The sequence below is a fragment of the Crocodylus porosus genome, unplaced genomic scaffold (assembly GCF_001723895.1).
Source record: "Crocodylus porosus isolate Cpor-Errol unplaced genomic scaffold, CroPor_comp1, whole genome shotgun sequence".
Lineage (NCBI taxonomy): Eukaryota > Metazoa > Chordata > Crocodylia > Crocodylidae > Crocodylus > Crocodylus porosus.
Window position 1 is genome coordinate 12,881,426 of NW_017728943.1, and position 16,172 is coordinate 12,897,597.

Sequence of the window (16,172 nt, forward strand, 5' to 3'; positions counted from 1 at the left end):
ATGATCTAGTGAGGTCCCTTCCGACCCTAGCATCTATGAATCTATGAATCTGCAACAATGATGAAGCCCAGCAGGTCCAGCCAGTGCCCATGTGTTGTCACACTGGTGTGCAATCACTTTCTTTTCCCTGACTCCCCTTCTCCCATGACTTGCTCCTCACTAAGGTATAGGACTGCACGGCATTCACTCACCGTTATTTTGTTCCCTCTGTTTCTAATTCTTCCCCCTAAATATCAGAACAAAGATGAGCAAATGCACAGCCACTGTAGGGGCCACTGAGGCTAAGTCTCTAAACAACTGCTGCTGGCATTTCAGAAAGATGGAGCTGCACAGGGCATTAGCAGCTACCTACTCAGCAGCACCCCTGAGGTACAAAAGGCAACAGTGGTAACCAGGCACAGAAAGTGGCCAGCTCATGCTGCTAAGTGAGGCAATATACAGAAACACTAACAACCCAGCCTTACCCTGGTAGTGGAGGGGAACCTGGTAGCTTATGCCTTAAATTGACTTTAAACAAGTAGCTAGATTATGGCATGGCAGCAGTGAGCAAGCACTCTGGATGTCTGCTGTGGCCATGTCACATTTCCTGAAGAGCTGGATGTGCTGGGTGTGGGCAGGCAGGTCCACCTAAGCTTTCGATGCTAAACCTATAGAAATCTGTTATCTTACAGGCCATTCTGCCACCACAGCTCTGATGCATGACAGCCAGATCTGCTCAGCTGAGTGTCACTGAGGCACTTCTGTGAGGAGGGCTAATCCTATGATAGAGTCATGCTGGCTCTGGCCCTTACTGATCATGTCAAAGGCAGCAGAGCAGTGCCTGTTCAGCTTCACAGTGTGTTAATAATGAGCTGATCTTATGGAAGTGACTGGTGGGGGGTCAGGTTGGGTATGGACCTCAGACTGTGGTACAATCCTTATGCTCCCTGCTGCTATGGCATCTCTCATCTCAACAGCGAGGCAGTGGAACAGACTGCCTGGAGGAGCTGTAGAATCTCCTTCGCTGGAAGTGTTCATGAAGCTGGATAAGCACTGCTCAGGGGCAATCTAGGAGTAGCCCGGGTAGCGGGCTGTGAAGAGCACTAATTGGAAACCCAGGAGTGCCTCTAGCATGAATTGCTGGGAGATCACAGATGATTTCTGCAGCCCAGAGTAGGTGGACACTAAAGACGACCACACCCAGCAGCAGCAGAGTGAAGCAGAGGTCATATGGTCGTAGTTACACAGCCAGCTCAGTTGTGAACAAAGATTAAAGGGGCTGAGATAAGCTTATGGAAAAGAAAGGATGACAGGAGATGTGATGTGTGGAGGTGTTTGCTGTCCCTAGATTGCAAAACAAGTGGAAGGTGTTTGGTGTTTCCCAGGCTTTTGGGCTTTGCTGGTTGCCACATGGGGACAGGAAGGAATTTTTTTCCCCATCCTGATGCTACATGTGTCAGGATTTATTTCTTCACCTTCCTCACAAGCATTGGATGTTGGCTGCAGCAAGGGTTGGGGATTTTGACTGGAGTGTGTCAGAACTGCTGGGACTAAACCCCAGGGTTTCTTGGTGAGAGTCTTGCTCCTCTGCCCAAGGTCACACAATCACCACATCTGGGGTCAGAAAGATTTTACCCCAGGGTCAGACTGGTATGGAGAGTTTACCTTCCTCTGCAACCGGGGGTGTGGCCCTCTTCCTTAGCTTTCCCAAGTGTATTTTAACAACCCTTGTAGTGACTGGACCTTGACAGTGTCATCATCCCTTGCTTTACCTGTGGCAGGTTCAAGTGCTCTTAGTGTTTGGGCTAATATATCTTATTTTTAGGAATAGGTTAGACAAACAGTTAGTTATATGGGTGGGGATGATCCTGCCTTGATCAGGGGACTGGACTAGATGTGACCTCCTGAGGTCTCTTTCAGTCCTACTTTTCTACAATTTTGTCATTCTATGATCTAAGGTTCTCCAATTGTTGGACACAATTAGTTGGACCACATATTGCTCTTACGTCTAAGCACAGAGGGTCAGGGGCCTTGTAAAATATCAGCCAGCAACTTGGTGGCAGAGTACAAGGAGTGAGGAGTCCTGTGGCTCCTATGCCCCTAGGCTAACCTCCCTGCATCTGGATGTTCAGACAAGGAACTTCAAGGCTTAGATGGGGAAAAGTCTCCTAGGCATTACACCAAAGCTTGCTGCAGGCTGCTCTAACCAGGGGCTTCCACGCTGCAATACATGCTGGGCAGTGATGGTGGCTGCCAGCTGCACAATCCAGAACCTGCTGCCCTCACATAGGGTCACCCTACTAGGGAGAGATGCTCCCTCAGCCTTCAGGCTCTGGGTGCAACTTCCCACCTTCCTTTCCTTTTCAGGGGGGTGGAGCTGCAAGGCCCCAGGGGGGAAAATACAGGCAGACTCACCCTATTCATCTCCTGTCTCCTTCTGTGGAGTGATGTAATCCTGCGTGCCCTTGTCTGTCTCTGCCAACCCACCTTGGCTTCCCTTCTGCACCATTTCAGAGGGTACTTGCTTGGTGAGGGTCACAAATGGGTGCTCTGTAGCCTCTGGCTCAGTAGCTGTGCTGCTGAGAGTGGAGCTGACTGTTGAACTGGAAGAGCTCTCAGTCAACCTGATCACAGATCCTTCCAGGACTCCTTTGTCCAATGCCTGTTCGGGTAGCATAGAGGAGCTCTGTGCCACTACCATGTCTGTGCCTCCGTGGATGATCTGATGAGCTGCATTGATGTGTTTCCGCTGAGACTGCCTCACTGTACAGAACAGAGAGAGAATTGTTGCTTGGTGCTGCCTTGCTATGACTTCTCTGCAAGGTGAGAAAGAGAGTGCAGCACTTGGTCAGCAGAAGCTGTGGAAAAGCCTGGCTCCAGAAAAATCACACCCTTCTGCTTTGTGCTGATAGGGTTCTACTGCCACCTAATAGCTGCAGACAACCTTGCATTGAGCTTCACAGGTGAGTGACGGGAATGGGAAGCAAAATCAGATGCGTTTCTTTTCAGCATGGGCCAAAAGTGCCCTCAGCACAAGCCTGTATTTTACAGTCGCTTCCCTGCCCTTGCTCACTAGTCACAATAAGCTGTTGGATGCACACGTCTGATTTGGGCTGTTTTTGAGTGCTAGGTTCAGAGTTTGCCTGGACCCATGGAGGGAGCAGACCTGTTTGGTTACTAGGTCCATTTTCCTAAGGCCAGTGCGGAACTGTACCTATTATAGTTCTAATCTAGTTTGGCTTTATACACTTCATTCCCTTCCGTAGGGAGATGGCTTCCCAGACAAAATGACCTAGCCTGCCTTTCCCTTTTCTTAGTTTTTGCCATTGCTTGTTCTCTTTATAGCTTGCAGATACTGGAAGCTATTCCCACCACGATAAAAACAAATGTGCACTGCAGGGAGGTAGAAATGAACACTTTAACAGTTTTTGAAACCTGAAAGGGTCCAAGTCTGTCCTGTGGTTTGGGTTCACCTACACTGAGAGACTAAGTCATGTTTTAACTGTAGAACTTGAATTACACAGAAGTTTCATATGCTGGGACTGGGTCCCCAACAAGGGAGATGTCAGGGTGCAGATGGGAGCTCAGTGTCATCTCTGAACGTGGCCCATGTGCACTTTATCCATCTTCCAAATCCAGAATGAAAATGTCAGATAAGGCTAGATAGACCTCACACCAAGCTCTGCAGTTCCCCTCTCATCTGATATGAGCTTTCAGTTGTTTCCTTTAGCCAATTTTTAGTCTACAGACAATGCTCCTTCTATCCCAGGCACTTTGACATCATCTCCAGAAACACCACAGGAAATACTAAAATTCAGAGAGCTGCTGCATGCCCTCATCCACTCACTGTGATTCCAACTAGAAAAAAGGGGACTCACATTGGCAGGGGCAAGTTTTGTCCTTTTAAAGCCCCCCTGAGCTGTGATTGGCCTATTTGGGTTACACCCTCCACATAGCTGGGCCAAAGATCTCTATGAGCTGTAGCTGTTTCCTTCATGCCAACCCACCTCCAACACGTATACTATCCCCTGGAGCAGTGGCCCTCAGTTGTGTGTATGGAGAGACGGGGGGCACAGATGGATTTGTTCATCTAGCAGGCCACCCTGAGTCCTGCCAGTTCCAAGGAAAATTTATAAACTTCAGAATGTGCCAAGTTGGTAAAATAGAGATCATAAATTCACAGTAGATAATCTGGTCAATTAAATAATTCCCAGCAGAGCTTTCTGCACTGCCATGAAATTGTAGCATGCCGAGTATAATGATGCATGTATTAACCAAAATAGCTGTATGTGATGTTCCCTTCAGCTGTCCAGGGAAGTGGGAAACTTACTTACCTGGTAATTCTGCCTCTCTGCAAACATGACTGCACAAGATCCTCACACCTGAGCCTGGGCTCCACCATAAAACTGGCAGAAGTCCTGTACTCTTATGGAGTTTTGAACCATAGGGGCAGTCGTAGCAGGGTAAATTATGAGCCAGGCCCCATCCTGGCTGGGATGCCAATCCATTGTTCTTAGAACATTCCCAGTAGCTCCTTCTTGATGATGGCTGGAGAAGAGCTCCTTGCAAGAGCTGGAACCCAAAAGCTACAGCCTCACTTCTGGCAGAGCGCAATGCACCCATTTCTGGTTCCAGTTGATCCTGACTTTTGGTAGTCTTTGCCTCTGTCACTTTGGACTGTTTCAGAGAAGCTTTGCTTAAACTCAGTGTCTCAATTCTTGCCTAGTTACCTCTGTAAGTTTGAACGTCTCATTCTCTTCAGTCTCTTCATGCTGGAGTTTTCCCTGTTCCTGTGATCAGGCATGGCCATTGTGGGACCCTCTTTCTACCTGGTCTGTTTTGAGACAGGCTGACCCCAAATAAACAGGCATATCCAGGTGAGGGCATATCAGTAAGGTGACCCTGCAACATAAACTTTTGCCTCTTTCTGGACTCTGCAGAACACTGGGTAGGGGTTTCATTGAGCTGTTGACATTGCCCCCCCCCCCCGTTTCTGTCCTGCATGATTGTTTCCTGGGTTTGCAACTAAATGTAAGTAGCTAGAAGGTGACTTTTCATGATGTGTTGATGCTCAAAAAACATTGTCATGGTACATGCTGTTATTTGTAATGCTCTAAAGTGTAGTTCTAATCTGAAAAGTGATTATATAAACATGACCCTTCCTACTCATGGATCTGATCTCTGGGTGCAACAGTGTTAATGGCTTCAGACTTCAGTGATCACAATGGCTTTGTCCTTCTTTGGGAGAACTGCAGAGCCAGTACAGCTAAGAGAAAGGCAGCTTGAGTTGATTCTAGCTCCTACACAGTCAACAATGTTGATGTTAGAGGCACACAAAACAGAAAGACACTACTATGATTCTTAGATCCCAGAAAACAGCTGCATGGCTCATACTTGGTGGTAACAGGAAATATTTTACCAAGAAACTAAGCACATTTGCTCTAGAGTCAGAAGGAGAAAACACTGAACTCTTCTGATGCTACTTTTACACTTACTTTTCAAAGTCAGTCCAACTGAGGTCCCAGAACACAAGACTTAACGCTCTTTCATGGCCTTCATCAACACACATGGTTTTCTACTGTCTGCCCATTTCCTATGCTTTGAAGCCATACTATTCCTGTTTGAAACAATGCTTCTCTCTAAAACAGGATAAAATTTTCCACTCTAATACATGATATCACTGTAGTCAACCTGAGGTCATTATTTCTGTTCCTGGTTCTCAACAAATTAGAAAAACAAAAGCGCAAAGAGAAGCCAACTTTATACACTTCCTTGTATATTTTACACTTGCATAAATTAATAGAGACTTACAGTCACTGGATGCTGGGGCATAGTTGATTACTCACAGATGTATTACTTAAATCCCCTGTTCTAGTTTTGTTTTTTAAGGAACAATACAGTTCTTCAGCTCCAGGTGCAATTTCATGGACTCTGATGTAGATATACCTATTTACCTAAGAGGTGAATTTGAACTGGCTTGCTAGGAAGTCTGGACTGCATCCCAAGCCTCACAGTAAGCACCAGAGGAGCCTATGAAAAATGTGTGGCTTCCTGATGGATCAAAAAGAGGAGCTTTAGATCACAATGAAACTTTGGTACTATGGACTTCTCACTTAATGAATCACAGGAAAATCAATGAACCACATGACATTATTAGATACCTCACCTTTCTCCTTAACAGAGATTTTCTCTACTTCCGGAATCAGGAAGCTGTACACCAGCTCTGCAACAATCTCTTCTGACTGCAGGTAAGTTCGGCTATAAGAACAGACACGGAGAGTTGTGTCAGATTGGTCTGCTTTGCTTAAATGTCCACCCTGTGCCCCTCCCACACACACTTCCCTCTTTAATTTATTTTTAATTGAGGAACTATTGTGAAGTAGGTTTTGTCCTGGTGAAAATAGCTGTCAGTCGGGAGAATTCAGACCTCTGTTTAACCCTCTTGACAGGTACACTGCACTGCCAGCCAAGTATCACCAAGGCAGCCCTGCTGAAGTGTCTCACTGCTATACTACAGGGAACCCCCTCCCCACAGGAGGGAATGTCTCTTTGTTAATACAGGCCCTGGCCATGTCTACATTGTGCTGGTCATGTGTCCAAAGCAGGATGTTCTGAGTAAGCCCTGCCTACCCACCCCCGCATACACACTCCAAATAAAGAAATGTGCAGGAGAGGTTGCACCAAGGCTGTCCCCAGTGGCTCTAGTATGCCTCTAGTGTACCAGAGACCTAGTATTCAAGGATGGCTGCAAAGGCATTATCTGGAGTGGCCTTTTTGGCATATTTCTGGATTCAGAGCGTGTCAGCCAGAATGGGTCTGAGGCAGGCTCAGGGCTGTCCCAGCCAGGACCACTGCCGCCAGGCAGGCTTGTCCTATGTGTCTCTGCATAGATTGCAGAGTGTCCCCATTTGTGGTTTCCCTGCTGGCTAGTTCCACTGCTGTTGTAATATGCTGTGACCCAGGCCCGTTTTCCTCTCAGGTGAGGTACCAGCTGGCTCAGAGGCCCAAAGTGCTAACTATACTAAATTAGGCTCACGGGCTTCAACATTTTGGTGATAACACAAGAACTGCCATACTGGCTCAGACCACAGGTCAGGGGCGGGGAATTATTTCAGGCGGAGAGCTGCTTATGGAGTTTTGGCTAGGCATCGAGGGCTGTATGACAGGCAGCCAGGGGCAGATAAATATTAACTTTCTAAATTTTTTAGGGGCCCTGCGGGCCAGATAGAATGACCTGATGGGCCACATTTTGCCCACCCCTGCCATAGGTCCATCTTGCCCAGTGTCCTATGCCATACAGGGCAGAGAGTGGATGCTGAAAGGGAGAGTAAACTGGGTATGACCAGGGTTTTTTGTACTGTTCCTCTCACTTGCAAACTCCAATATTTAAGGTTTAGGAAGTTCTGATTCAGAGGTTATGCCTCTCACTGCCATGTTTAATAGCTACTGATGCCCCTTTCCTCCAAAAATTTGCCCAATCCCTTTTTTCAATCGAGTTAAACTGTCACCTTCACAACATCTAGTGGCAATGAACTCCACACTTTAATAACATGCTGTGTGAAAAAGAACTTCCTTCTGTTAGTTTTAAACTTGGTACCTATTCGTTTCATTTGTGACCCCTAAATCTTGTATCATGAGAATAAATCCCTATTTACTTTCTCTTCACCATTTAGCATTTTGTAAAGCCATATCACGCACCCCCTCAAGCATCTCTTTTCTAAACTGAATAGGCCTAGCCTCTATAATCTCTCCTCATACTTATCTGGCTGTACAACACAGAGGTACCTCGGTGTAAAACAGGCTGTATGTTGAAGGGATTCCTAAGGCTCATCTCTAAGGAGATCAGAGACACTGAACTGAAGGGACAGCTTCTTCAAAAAGGCATTCCCTACTGATGCTCTAGCTAGATATCATCCTGAGGTGTTTTCAGCAACAGAGGGTGCATCTACATGTACAATTAATGTGACTCTGCAATAAACTACTCTTGCACTCAGAATCTATGCACAGGGCCTTTCTGGGAAGGGGGGGGTGTGAATTAGGGTGACCGCCCTGGGCCCCGCACTTAGGGGGGTCCTGTGGACCTGGTTGAAGCAGCACAGCGACTCCATGCTGCCACTAGCTTCACATCTCACTGCTTGGCATCCCTGGCTGCCGAATGTGCCACCAGTTTTCTCGCATCCAGGGGTGGGGCCCCACACCCTGCTTGGGTTGTCTCTGACTACACGCGTGCTTGGGACAGCAGCAAACTAAGCTGGGGAGGAGCAGTTTAGGCCAAGGCTGCTCTGCCCCCCCACAGCAGCCAGGAGGAGCTCCAGGCTCTAGCTGCAGCTGCACAGGTGCCAGCCCTGGGCTGGCAGAGGATACGGGGGTCATCCCTGGGCTCTGGCTCATGGCAGCAATGTGGCCCATGGTCTGGGGGGGAAGCCCTGTGCTGGAAGGGGACATGGAGGGGTCAGGCCTAGGCAGTAGGTGGCTGTGTTGGTCAGTGGAGGAGACGGTTGGGTCATGAGGCTCTTGCAGCTGCCATGTGGCTAGGCAGCAGGCAGGAGCGTGGCCCCCAGCTGACTGGGTTGACTGGGCACAATTTACTCCTGGGTCAGTGTCTATACGTGCAGTGCCATGCAGTAAATAACTCTGCACTAGTATAGTACTTGTATTTACAAGTACCACCCTACTGCAGTGTTTATTAGTTTCCTGTGGCCTAATAACACTGCACATGTAGATGCAAGATACTTACTGCAGAGCTAATTGGGCAACTCTACAGTAAACATCTCATGTAGATGCACCCAGGATGTACTTAAGTCTACACAGACAGAAGCGAACAAGGCTGCTTTATTGAGACCTGGTAATTTCTTGAAGTTCTGATTTCTGAACAAAAAGGTGGCAGATGTTTGTGTCTGCAGCATCTCTCCCAAAGCTGATCTATAAAAATATTATCATAAATCAATAAGAAGATACCAGGGCCTAGGTGTTGTTTTAAGCAATTCTCCTATATCTTTGTTACAGGGTCCCTTCAGCACTGAAGAGGTGTAGGAAGGGGCAACTCTCAGAACCCATGTACCCAAGGGCAAATCTGACCTTCCTGTGTATAAATACAGTTCTAATAGATCTATAGAAATTTGTGTCTGTAGAAGTCTGTATCAAATTCTGTCCTTCACTTGACACTGGGATCACCACTGGAGGACATGACCTACAATTTTAGTATGCAGTGAGTGACCTGGACTCAGGTAAAACACCAAAAGCCTTGGTCAGTCTCAGCCCTGGCTTCAGGGCCTCTAGGGCAGTCAAACAGTAGAGACCCCTACGTCTACAGCAGGGTGTCTGACAGGACCTGCACCCAAGAATGTGACTAGAAGACCAAAACAAAGAACAGTGTCCAGTCACTGTTTGGAGACTTGTGAGTTCAATTACAAGAGACTGGCAACTGTCTATTAAATTCAGCCACAATGGTAACAGAAGCTCCTAACACCTGATAACATGTTGTTTTCCAAGCCACAGTCACAGTAAAACAAGGTAAGTGCTTCATCTCTTGAATGGTAATAACCCCTTCCTGCCTACTTGCCCTGTATGCTCTGTGGGTCAGCAGAGTCTGAATTCTGAGATGCTGCACATGCAGTGATATATTGCATGTAATGGTGATAACACTGTGTGGCACCCCATGGCACACCTGAAAGGATCTCAAGGCACCCCAAAGTGCCATGGCACCCTCATTGAGAACCAGTGATATACTGTAGGGGTAGGCTTTTAGGACATACCGACTTTCCATTTCATAAGCGATGTCATTGATTTCCACCGCCATCCTCTGAATCTCTTCCCGGGCTTGTTCTTCAGCTGTGTTCTCCATGCTGTTCAGGATAATGTCTTCCAGGTAGGAATCAACAGTGCTCTGGTGCACCTTGACCACCTGAAACAAACACCACAATGTTCCTCTGACTCAAGGCACAAACATTCTCTGGTATGTAATACCTATTTGCTGGGACCAGTTGTTGGGCGAGGCAAAGGCCATGGTGTCTCAGAAGAAGACCCACCACTACAGTGGAGTAGGATGAGGGCATATTGGCGTAGAAATAATTTTCTAAATGCTCAGAAGGGATTTAGCATAGCATAAAGAACCTTTTGTTATTGCCCTTTTCCCAAGGAGATTGCTGTAAGGAAAAGAACAATGCCAGAAGCAAAACTGTTCTCTGTTAGGTTTATAGACACAACTCTCCAATCTTTTCTACCATGTGTTAGTTCCACTTGCTAAATGGCACCCCTTTCTCCTGGTCTTGGTGACAAATGCCAGCAGCTGGCTTCAATAAACTAATCAGCTTTCAGTCACACAGGTTCTGAAGCAAAATACTCCATTGAAGCAGCTGTAGCAACATGGAATGAAAACAGGCTGAACAGACTGGTTTTCTCCTAATGCGTCCACACCAAAGGTTCTCAGACACTGATCTGTCTGGTAGGATTCAGAGGGCTGTTCTATCACACTGTGCTGAATCCTCATTTCCACCTCATGGCATGGGCAAGATAAATTGGGAAGAGGAAATAATGTTAGAGGGAAACTACACTTCAAGATTAATTTTTTACCCTTAAAAAGGAGGGCACATATATTTTAGCCTTTTGTCTTAGGTAGCATCATTTTTCCCTATGAGCACTCTCTGTGGCTTCCCTGAGTACATCAGTGATGGTAAATTGGTGATGGAGAAGAGCTCAGTATTGAACTGTGACTCCCCTTTGGCAGAATCTATCCTGGACAGGTCTCCGTCCTATAATGAGCATGAGGCAATGGGATACAACAGCAGTGAGACTGGGGGATTTCCTGTGATCTGTTATTGTTGCTTTAAAATGAGCTTGTGCTGTTCTGGCTATCACACTGCTTACAGCCCTAATTCAAGGTCTAGCTGCAATGAGGTAGGGTCTGTAAACATCTCTGCTTACAACCACCTTACCTGAGAGACCATCTGCCATGGGGGCTGACTTATAACTGGGCATTAGCCCTAAGCTTCTGGCCTGTCCAGAGATAGCAGAGCTGTTTCTCACAGGAGTCTAGACAAAGATATATTCATGACTGGGGACCTATTGAAATCGCAGTTTCATAGATTTTATAGAAACCATGAAAAATGATATTGTCTGCAATCACTGGGAAATACAGCATTGGCTGCGATTTCCCGCAAAATAAACCACAAAAAAAAAAGCAGTAGCGAAGTAGACTGAGTCAAGCTATGCTCTGCCAATCAGTGGTGAGGGGCAGGGCCAAAAAAGCAGTAGTGACATAGATTGAGTGAAAGTGCCCTCCCACCAATCGGCAGCGAGGGATGTGGCTGCCACAAAATCAGCTGTGTGTGTCATGTGTGGGCTGTGAAAAACCCACTGTCTTGCCATGACTTAGACAGGTCCCTATTTATGAAACAAGGCTTAATGACTACCAGATCCACACAATTAAGCTGAACAGGGAAAATGTCTTCACTAGAGGGAGAACCATCCCATCCCAACATCTCCTGGCCTTGCTGAAGTCAGCTGAAGTGTTTTTGACTCTCCTTATAAAGAGTGAATCCTCCCAAGCTGCCCACAGTCACCTTAATCTCTTCCACTTGCCTGTTTGAAGAGCTCATCCTCCTCCCGCCGGCGTCTCTCTTCCACCTGGCGGCGCCCACTCTCCTCTGCTTCCCGTATCCGCCGCTGCCGCTCACCCAGCATGGTGAAAGCATGGATCCGCCGCTCCTCCTGTAACCTCACCAGCTCTTTGGACAGGAAGTCAAACATGTTCACCAGTGCCCGCCCTTCTATCCAGGCCAAGTGGTTCTCGATTTGTGACAGCTTAGAAAACAAAACAGAGGCAGACTGTCTTACGGGCCATAAGAAATCTATCCCCCAGCCCCACCAAAAGCATGTGAAACCCCCCCTACAGAGGCCATGAGATGAACTTGAGTGTTGCATTTTTCTTTTAAATAAAAAGCTCTTGTTCCGGGCTGTGCTAAACCCCCTGTCCATTCAGGGACTGCTAAGGTGGCAGAACTGGTAAATGGGAAATACTCTAGGAACAAGAGCAATTCATTGTGGCTGTAGTGAAATAAACTCTCCGCTTCTCCTTCAACACAGAGGAATGCGATGCAGGAGTGCTCTGTCCTCAAGCTATTTTGAGCTGCTGAAACAACTAGACAACTTGCTGTTGAGGCTGCTCTGACTTATGCAGGGGACTTCTCCAGTTCCCAGAATGTGGTAGGTACAAAAGCAACAAAGCTATGTTCCCTGCCTTCCCGCCCTAGCCTTCTGTGCTGAGTTCAGCTGAACCAGCACAAGTGTCCAACAGTTGCTAATGCAGTTTCTGTCTGGGAACTGGAAAACCAAACCCATGGATTTAAGGGGGAGGTATGTGTCAGGAATAACGGCTATAGAGAAAACCAGGCTATTGATGGAATGGCAAGGCTGGTAGTAGATGCACTTAAATATAAAACTCACATGAAGAAAAAATCCCCCAGTAGCAGGTAGTAACAAATGGGGTTTCCCACATCATCATGACTCTTTTCAGGTTGCTACACATTTCTAAATCAGCACACAGGAATGTCAAAATGTCACTGCCATACAGAGCTATACGAGAAAGAGCTCTTCTCAAAGTGCCAAAGGCTGTGAGGATAGAGGGATGAAGGTTCAGTCTTTCTACCATCCTAGTGGGAACAGAAGACATGGGACTATTGTCTGTCCCTCCTCCTTAACTCTTGGGACACTGGATGTAACGATTTTCTGGTTTAAACAGACGATGACAATGATATTCCAGGGTTCTATGAGAATTTTGCTTTCTGTCAACAATCCCAGAAAACAGGGTAGCTTCTGATCCACCTCCTTCACCTTGTTTCTAACCAGGATGCTACTCCTAGCCACAAAAACAGGAATTTTAGTTTTCATTAAGTTGCATGCTTCAGCTAGCAATTCCTAACTGTTTTTTTTCCTAACTGTTCTTTTCTAGCAGCATTAGAACTGCTGGTACTTAAAGTGGCTACCATAGTCTCTTAAGAAATGAAAGTTGCAAATCACTTTCTATGCAAATGTACCCAAATATACAAATATTTGATCAGTGGGAAGTTTTCCCTTTAGGAAGGTTACAAGGTACAATTTCAAAAGGAAGCCATTTATACAACAGCTGTACAGGCATCCTTGTCATGCCCTGTACTATAAAGCACACATTACAGAGATACTGGTACATGCAGGTTGGTTCTCCTTTGCCCTAAACAAAAGTAAACAAAACTTCCTGCAAAGCTATAGGTGAACAGAGCCTTTTGGATGGATTTAACCACAAGTTAAAAGCTCTGAGCTTTGGAACAGGCTCTAGGGAAAACAAAATCAAGAGGTGGAACAGAAAACAGCAGGGGATTGGTTCACTGTCCAGAGCAAGGTTCAGAGATATCAAGATCAAGCAATCAACATCTTTAATGGTTAATCCCACTCTTACTCCTTTCCTTGATGAGGTGGGACTGCAATAACCAATACAATGGCCTTGTTATTCCCACAAGACAGGCCAGTACAAAGATGTGTAAACATGCAGGAGGAGCAAGGCTATGACTAAATAACAATGACACAAAATCTGTTCATTTAAATGGCTGACACATGGATGACATGCATGTATCACTTCATTACCTGAACGGGAGGATGATATCAATTGTAAAAGGAGGCAACTGACCCCAGTCAAACAGATTGTAATCCAGCCAAACTGCTTTGTATAACGATGCACATTTTTCATGTACTGAGAGCTCTGGAAATACACATACTCCAGTGACAAAGGAAGTACAGCCTGGGCAGCAGCTAGGCAACCTTCTAGCTATGGTGCTCTCTGTTCACAGGGCCTGTCAGACTCAAAAGGAACCCTTCTAGCAATGAAAGAAAAGTTCAGTCCCCACATCTGTTCAGTCTTTGCCCCCCAGCAAGGAAGCCTACTTAGGCTCATTTTGGACATGTCTTTGACAGGGATCACACAATTAATTTCTGCAGCATTTTCTAAGTAGGTTGGTATAATTGGAACAAGAAAATAAATGGTGGTGATGGGGAGGGGGGGAAGGAGGGGAGGAACCGGAGTGGACGAAGGAACAGGATTATTCTATGCAGGTTTATAGCCAAACCTTGTGCTCATGCAAGTCACGTTGTCGCTGCAAAGCCAGAGTCACTTGCTTTTCTGCTTTCTTTAGCAGCTGTCTGTCCTCCTGCAGTGCATGGGTGGTACGCAGCTCCCGAATCAGTTCTAGCCGCTTCTCTTTCCCTTCAAACATCTTTGAAATAGAGATGAGAGATAAAATCTAAAGCGTCTTGCAAACAGAAAACATCCTTTTCCTCTGAGCCTTAGGATCATCTGTTTCCAAGATCAAATTCTCTACCATTAATCCTTGGACATTTGAAGAATTTCTCTGCTCCTGGCAGGAAACCAAGCCCTCTGCAATGAAGATATGGGCACAAACAACCCTTTTATTACTTAGTCAAAGGAGAACCTCTGTTCTCTTTCAGTCGTGTTAGGATTTTCCCAGATTTTTACCCAGCAAAGGAAGTCATGTTTTGTCCTTTCCCCATTACCTTCTTCGTGTCCCAGTCTGGTATCCACTGCTCTCTGCCTTTCCACATGGAAGAGAGATGGAAGTGGAGGCCTTGCTCTCCCTGTCCTGAGAACTGCTTATCTACCTTGTTTAACCCCACTTGGTGTTGCCCCTTCTTGACCCAGTGCCTTCTGCATTTGGGCGGTGTGTGGGAGTGATCCCTACTCCCACTGAGTAGGGAACTAAGACTCTCTAAAAAACAGGAAGGTAAGTGGTAGCACACTTTGGGATGCTGGGTAGCAACAGCAGTTCCAGCCAGTTCATGATCCAACAGCCTCACAACCAGCTCAGCCAGAAACTTATGAGAAGTCCTTACAAATAAGGAGAACTGTTGTGACAATCAGAAGTCTTGAAATGGGGCCAGAGGCAATAATCCCAGGGGACCATTAAGGATGGGAGAGAGACTTGGAAAACCCAAGTTCCACATTGACCATTTTCTAACTGCGTTTCTTATTACACAGAGCCCATTGCTGCTATCTAGAACAGCAAGAAACAGAGTTAATCTCAGTCGTCCAGAGACGAGCAGCAAGGGTAGAAAACTAATCCCCTGGATAGGCAAAATGTTCAAAACTGGCCAGACCTGAGGAGAAAGACCTACCCAGGATGCCTAGAGATCCTTTCAAGAGTGCCATACAATGCACTGTTAGGAGTACAAACAAAAGATACCTAGAGATTTCAAAAAACTTCTGACCTGTTGTCTTTCTGAGTTCTTTGCAACAAAGAGTCACTCTTTTTTTGTATTAAAAATGAGTGAAATATAGGATCTGGCATTTTCTGAGGTATGCCTGGTTGAGAATCACTGGCATAACCCAAAGCCCTGAACAGGACTACAGTAGTTCTCAGTGGACATCTTCATGGGGGACACAGGCATTTTCTCAAGACCTGGAATGGTCTATCAGTAATTTGGGACAATAAGCAAGGTTTTCAATCTAGGAGGATCAACTTTATGGGGAGTTACTGTTCAAGTCCCCTTTGGCTGGATTAGTTGTGCTGGGGCCAGGTTACTGAGGCCTACCTTCAGTAGCCCCCATCAGCACCTGGAAGATAAAAGAAAGCCCAAGGACATAATATACCATGTTCTGAATTGCTCTGCCTCGGATTAACTTCTGCAAAAAGATCACTGCCACTTCAATCTCCTCTTCTCTCTGTCAAGACACAACAAAAATCCAGTTATAAACTATCTCTTCTCTTTGGGAAGAGCTTGGAGGAGAGCTGGAAATGCTATTCATCATGCTATCTTTCTCAGAATACAATTCATCTCTGGTTTATTTTTGTGGTGTTTTTCATCATTGCTCTCCTGATTTCCAGGAATGGAGATAAGTCAAATAATGTAGGTTTCTGAATGTTATGAGAGACAGATAAGACAAAGACATAAGAGGTTGTGGTAGGAGTTCATGGAGGGAATTTAGAGTGCAGCAGCTAGTTATTAGGGGGTTGAAGGAGAAAATTATGATATAGACTAAAGAACTATACACAAGTTGACTAAATGTGGTTATAACGAACACATGATCAGCATGACCATAAACTCTAAGAACAAGGAAGAAGTAGTATTTAGGAAGGTTCAATGGAGATTGCCTATTAGCAAATGTATTAATTTAAAAGGGAACATTTTGCACATCTTCACTAATGTTC

General features: G+C 46.0%; 1 protein-coding gene across 3 annotated transcripts in view; it reads right to left on the minus strand.

Annotated features, from left to right (window-relative positions):
- Positions 1-16,172, minus strand: part of MAATS1 (MYCBP associated and testis expressed 1) — a 55,145-nt gene that overhangs the window by 1,771 nt on the left and 37,202 nt on the right. Inside the window, exons 12-17 of one of the 3 annotated variants that reach the window (XM_019548721.1) lie at positions 15,614-15,685; positions 14,076-14,222; positions 11,560-11,781; positions 9,735-9,883; positions 6,146-6,237; positions 2,395-2,742 (exon numbers count right to left, since the gene is read on the minus strand). In XM_019548721.1, the coding sequence (XP_019404266.1) occupies positions 2,396-2,742; positions 6,146-6,237; positions 9,735-9,883; positions 11,560-11,781; positions 14,076-14,222; positions 15,614-15,685 (1,029 nt within the window). In that variant the 3' untranslated portion in view covers position 2,395. Of the gene's footprint in view, positions 1-2,394; positions 2,743-6,145; positions 6,238-9,734; positions 9,884-11,559; positions 11,782-14,075; positions 14,223-15,613; positions 15,689-16,172 lie in introns of all 3 variants that reach the window. The other 2 variants (XM_019548720.1, XM_019548722.1) reach the window with 2 other exon arrangements.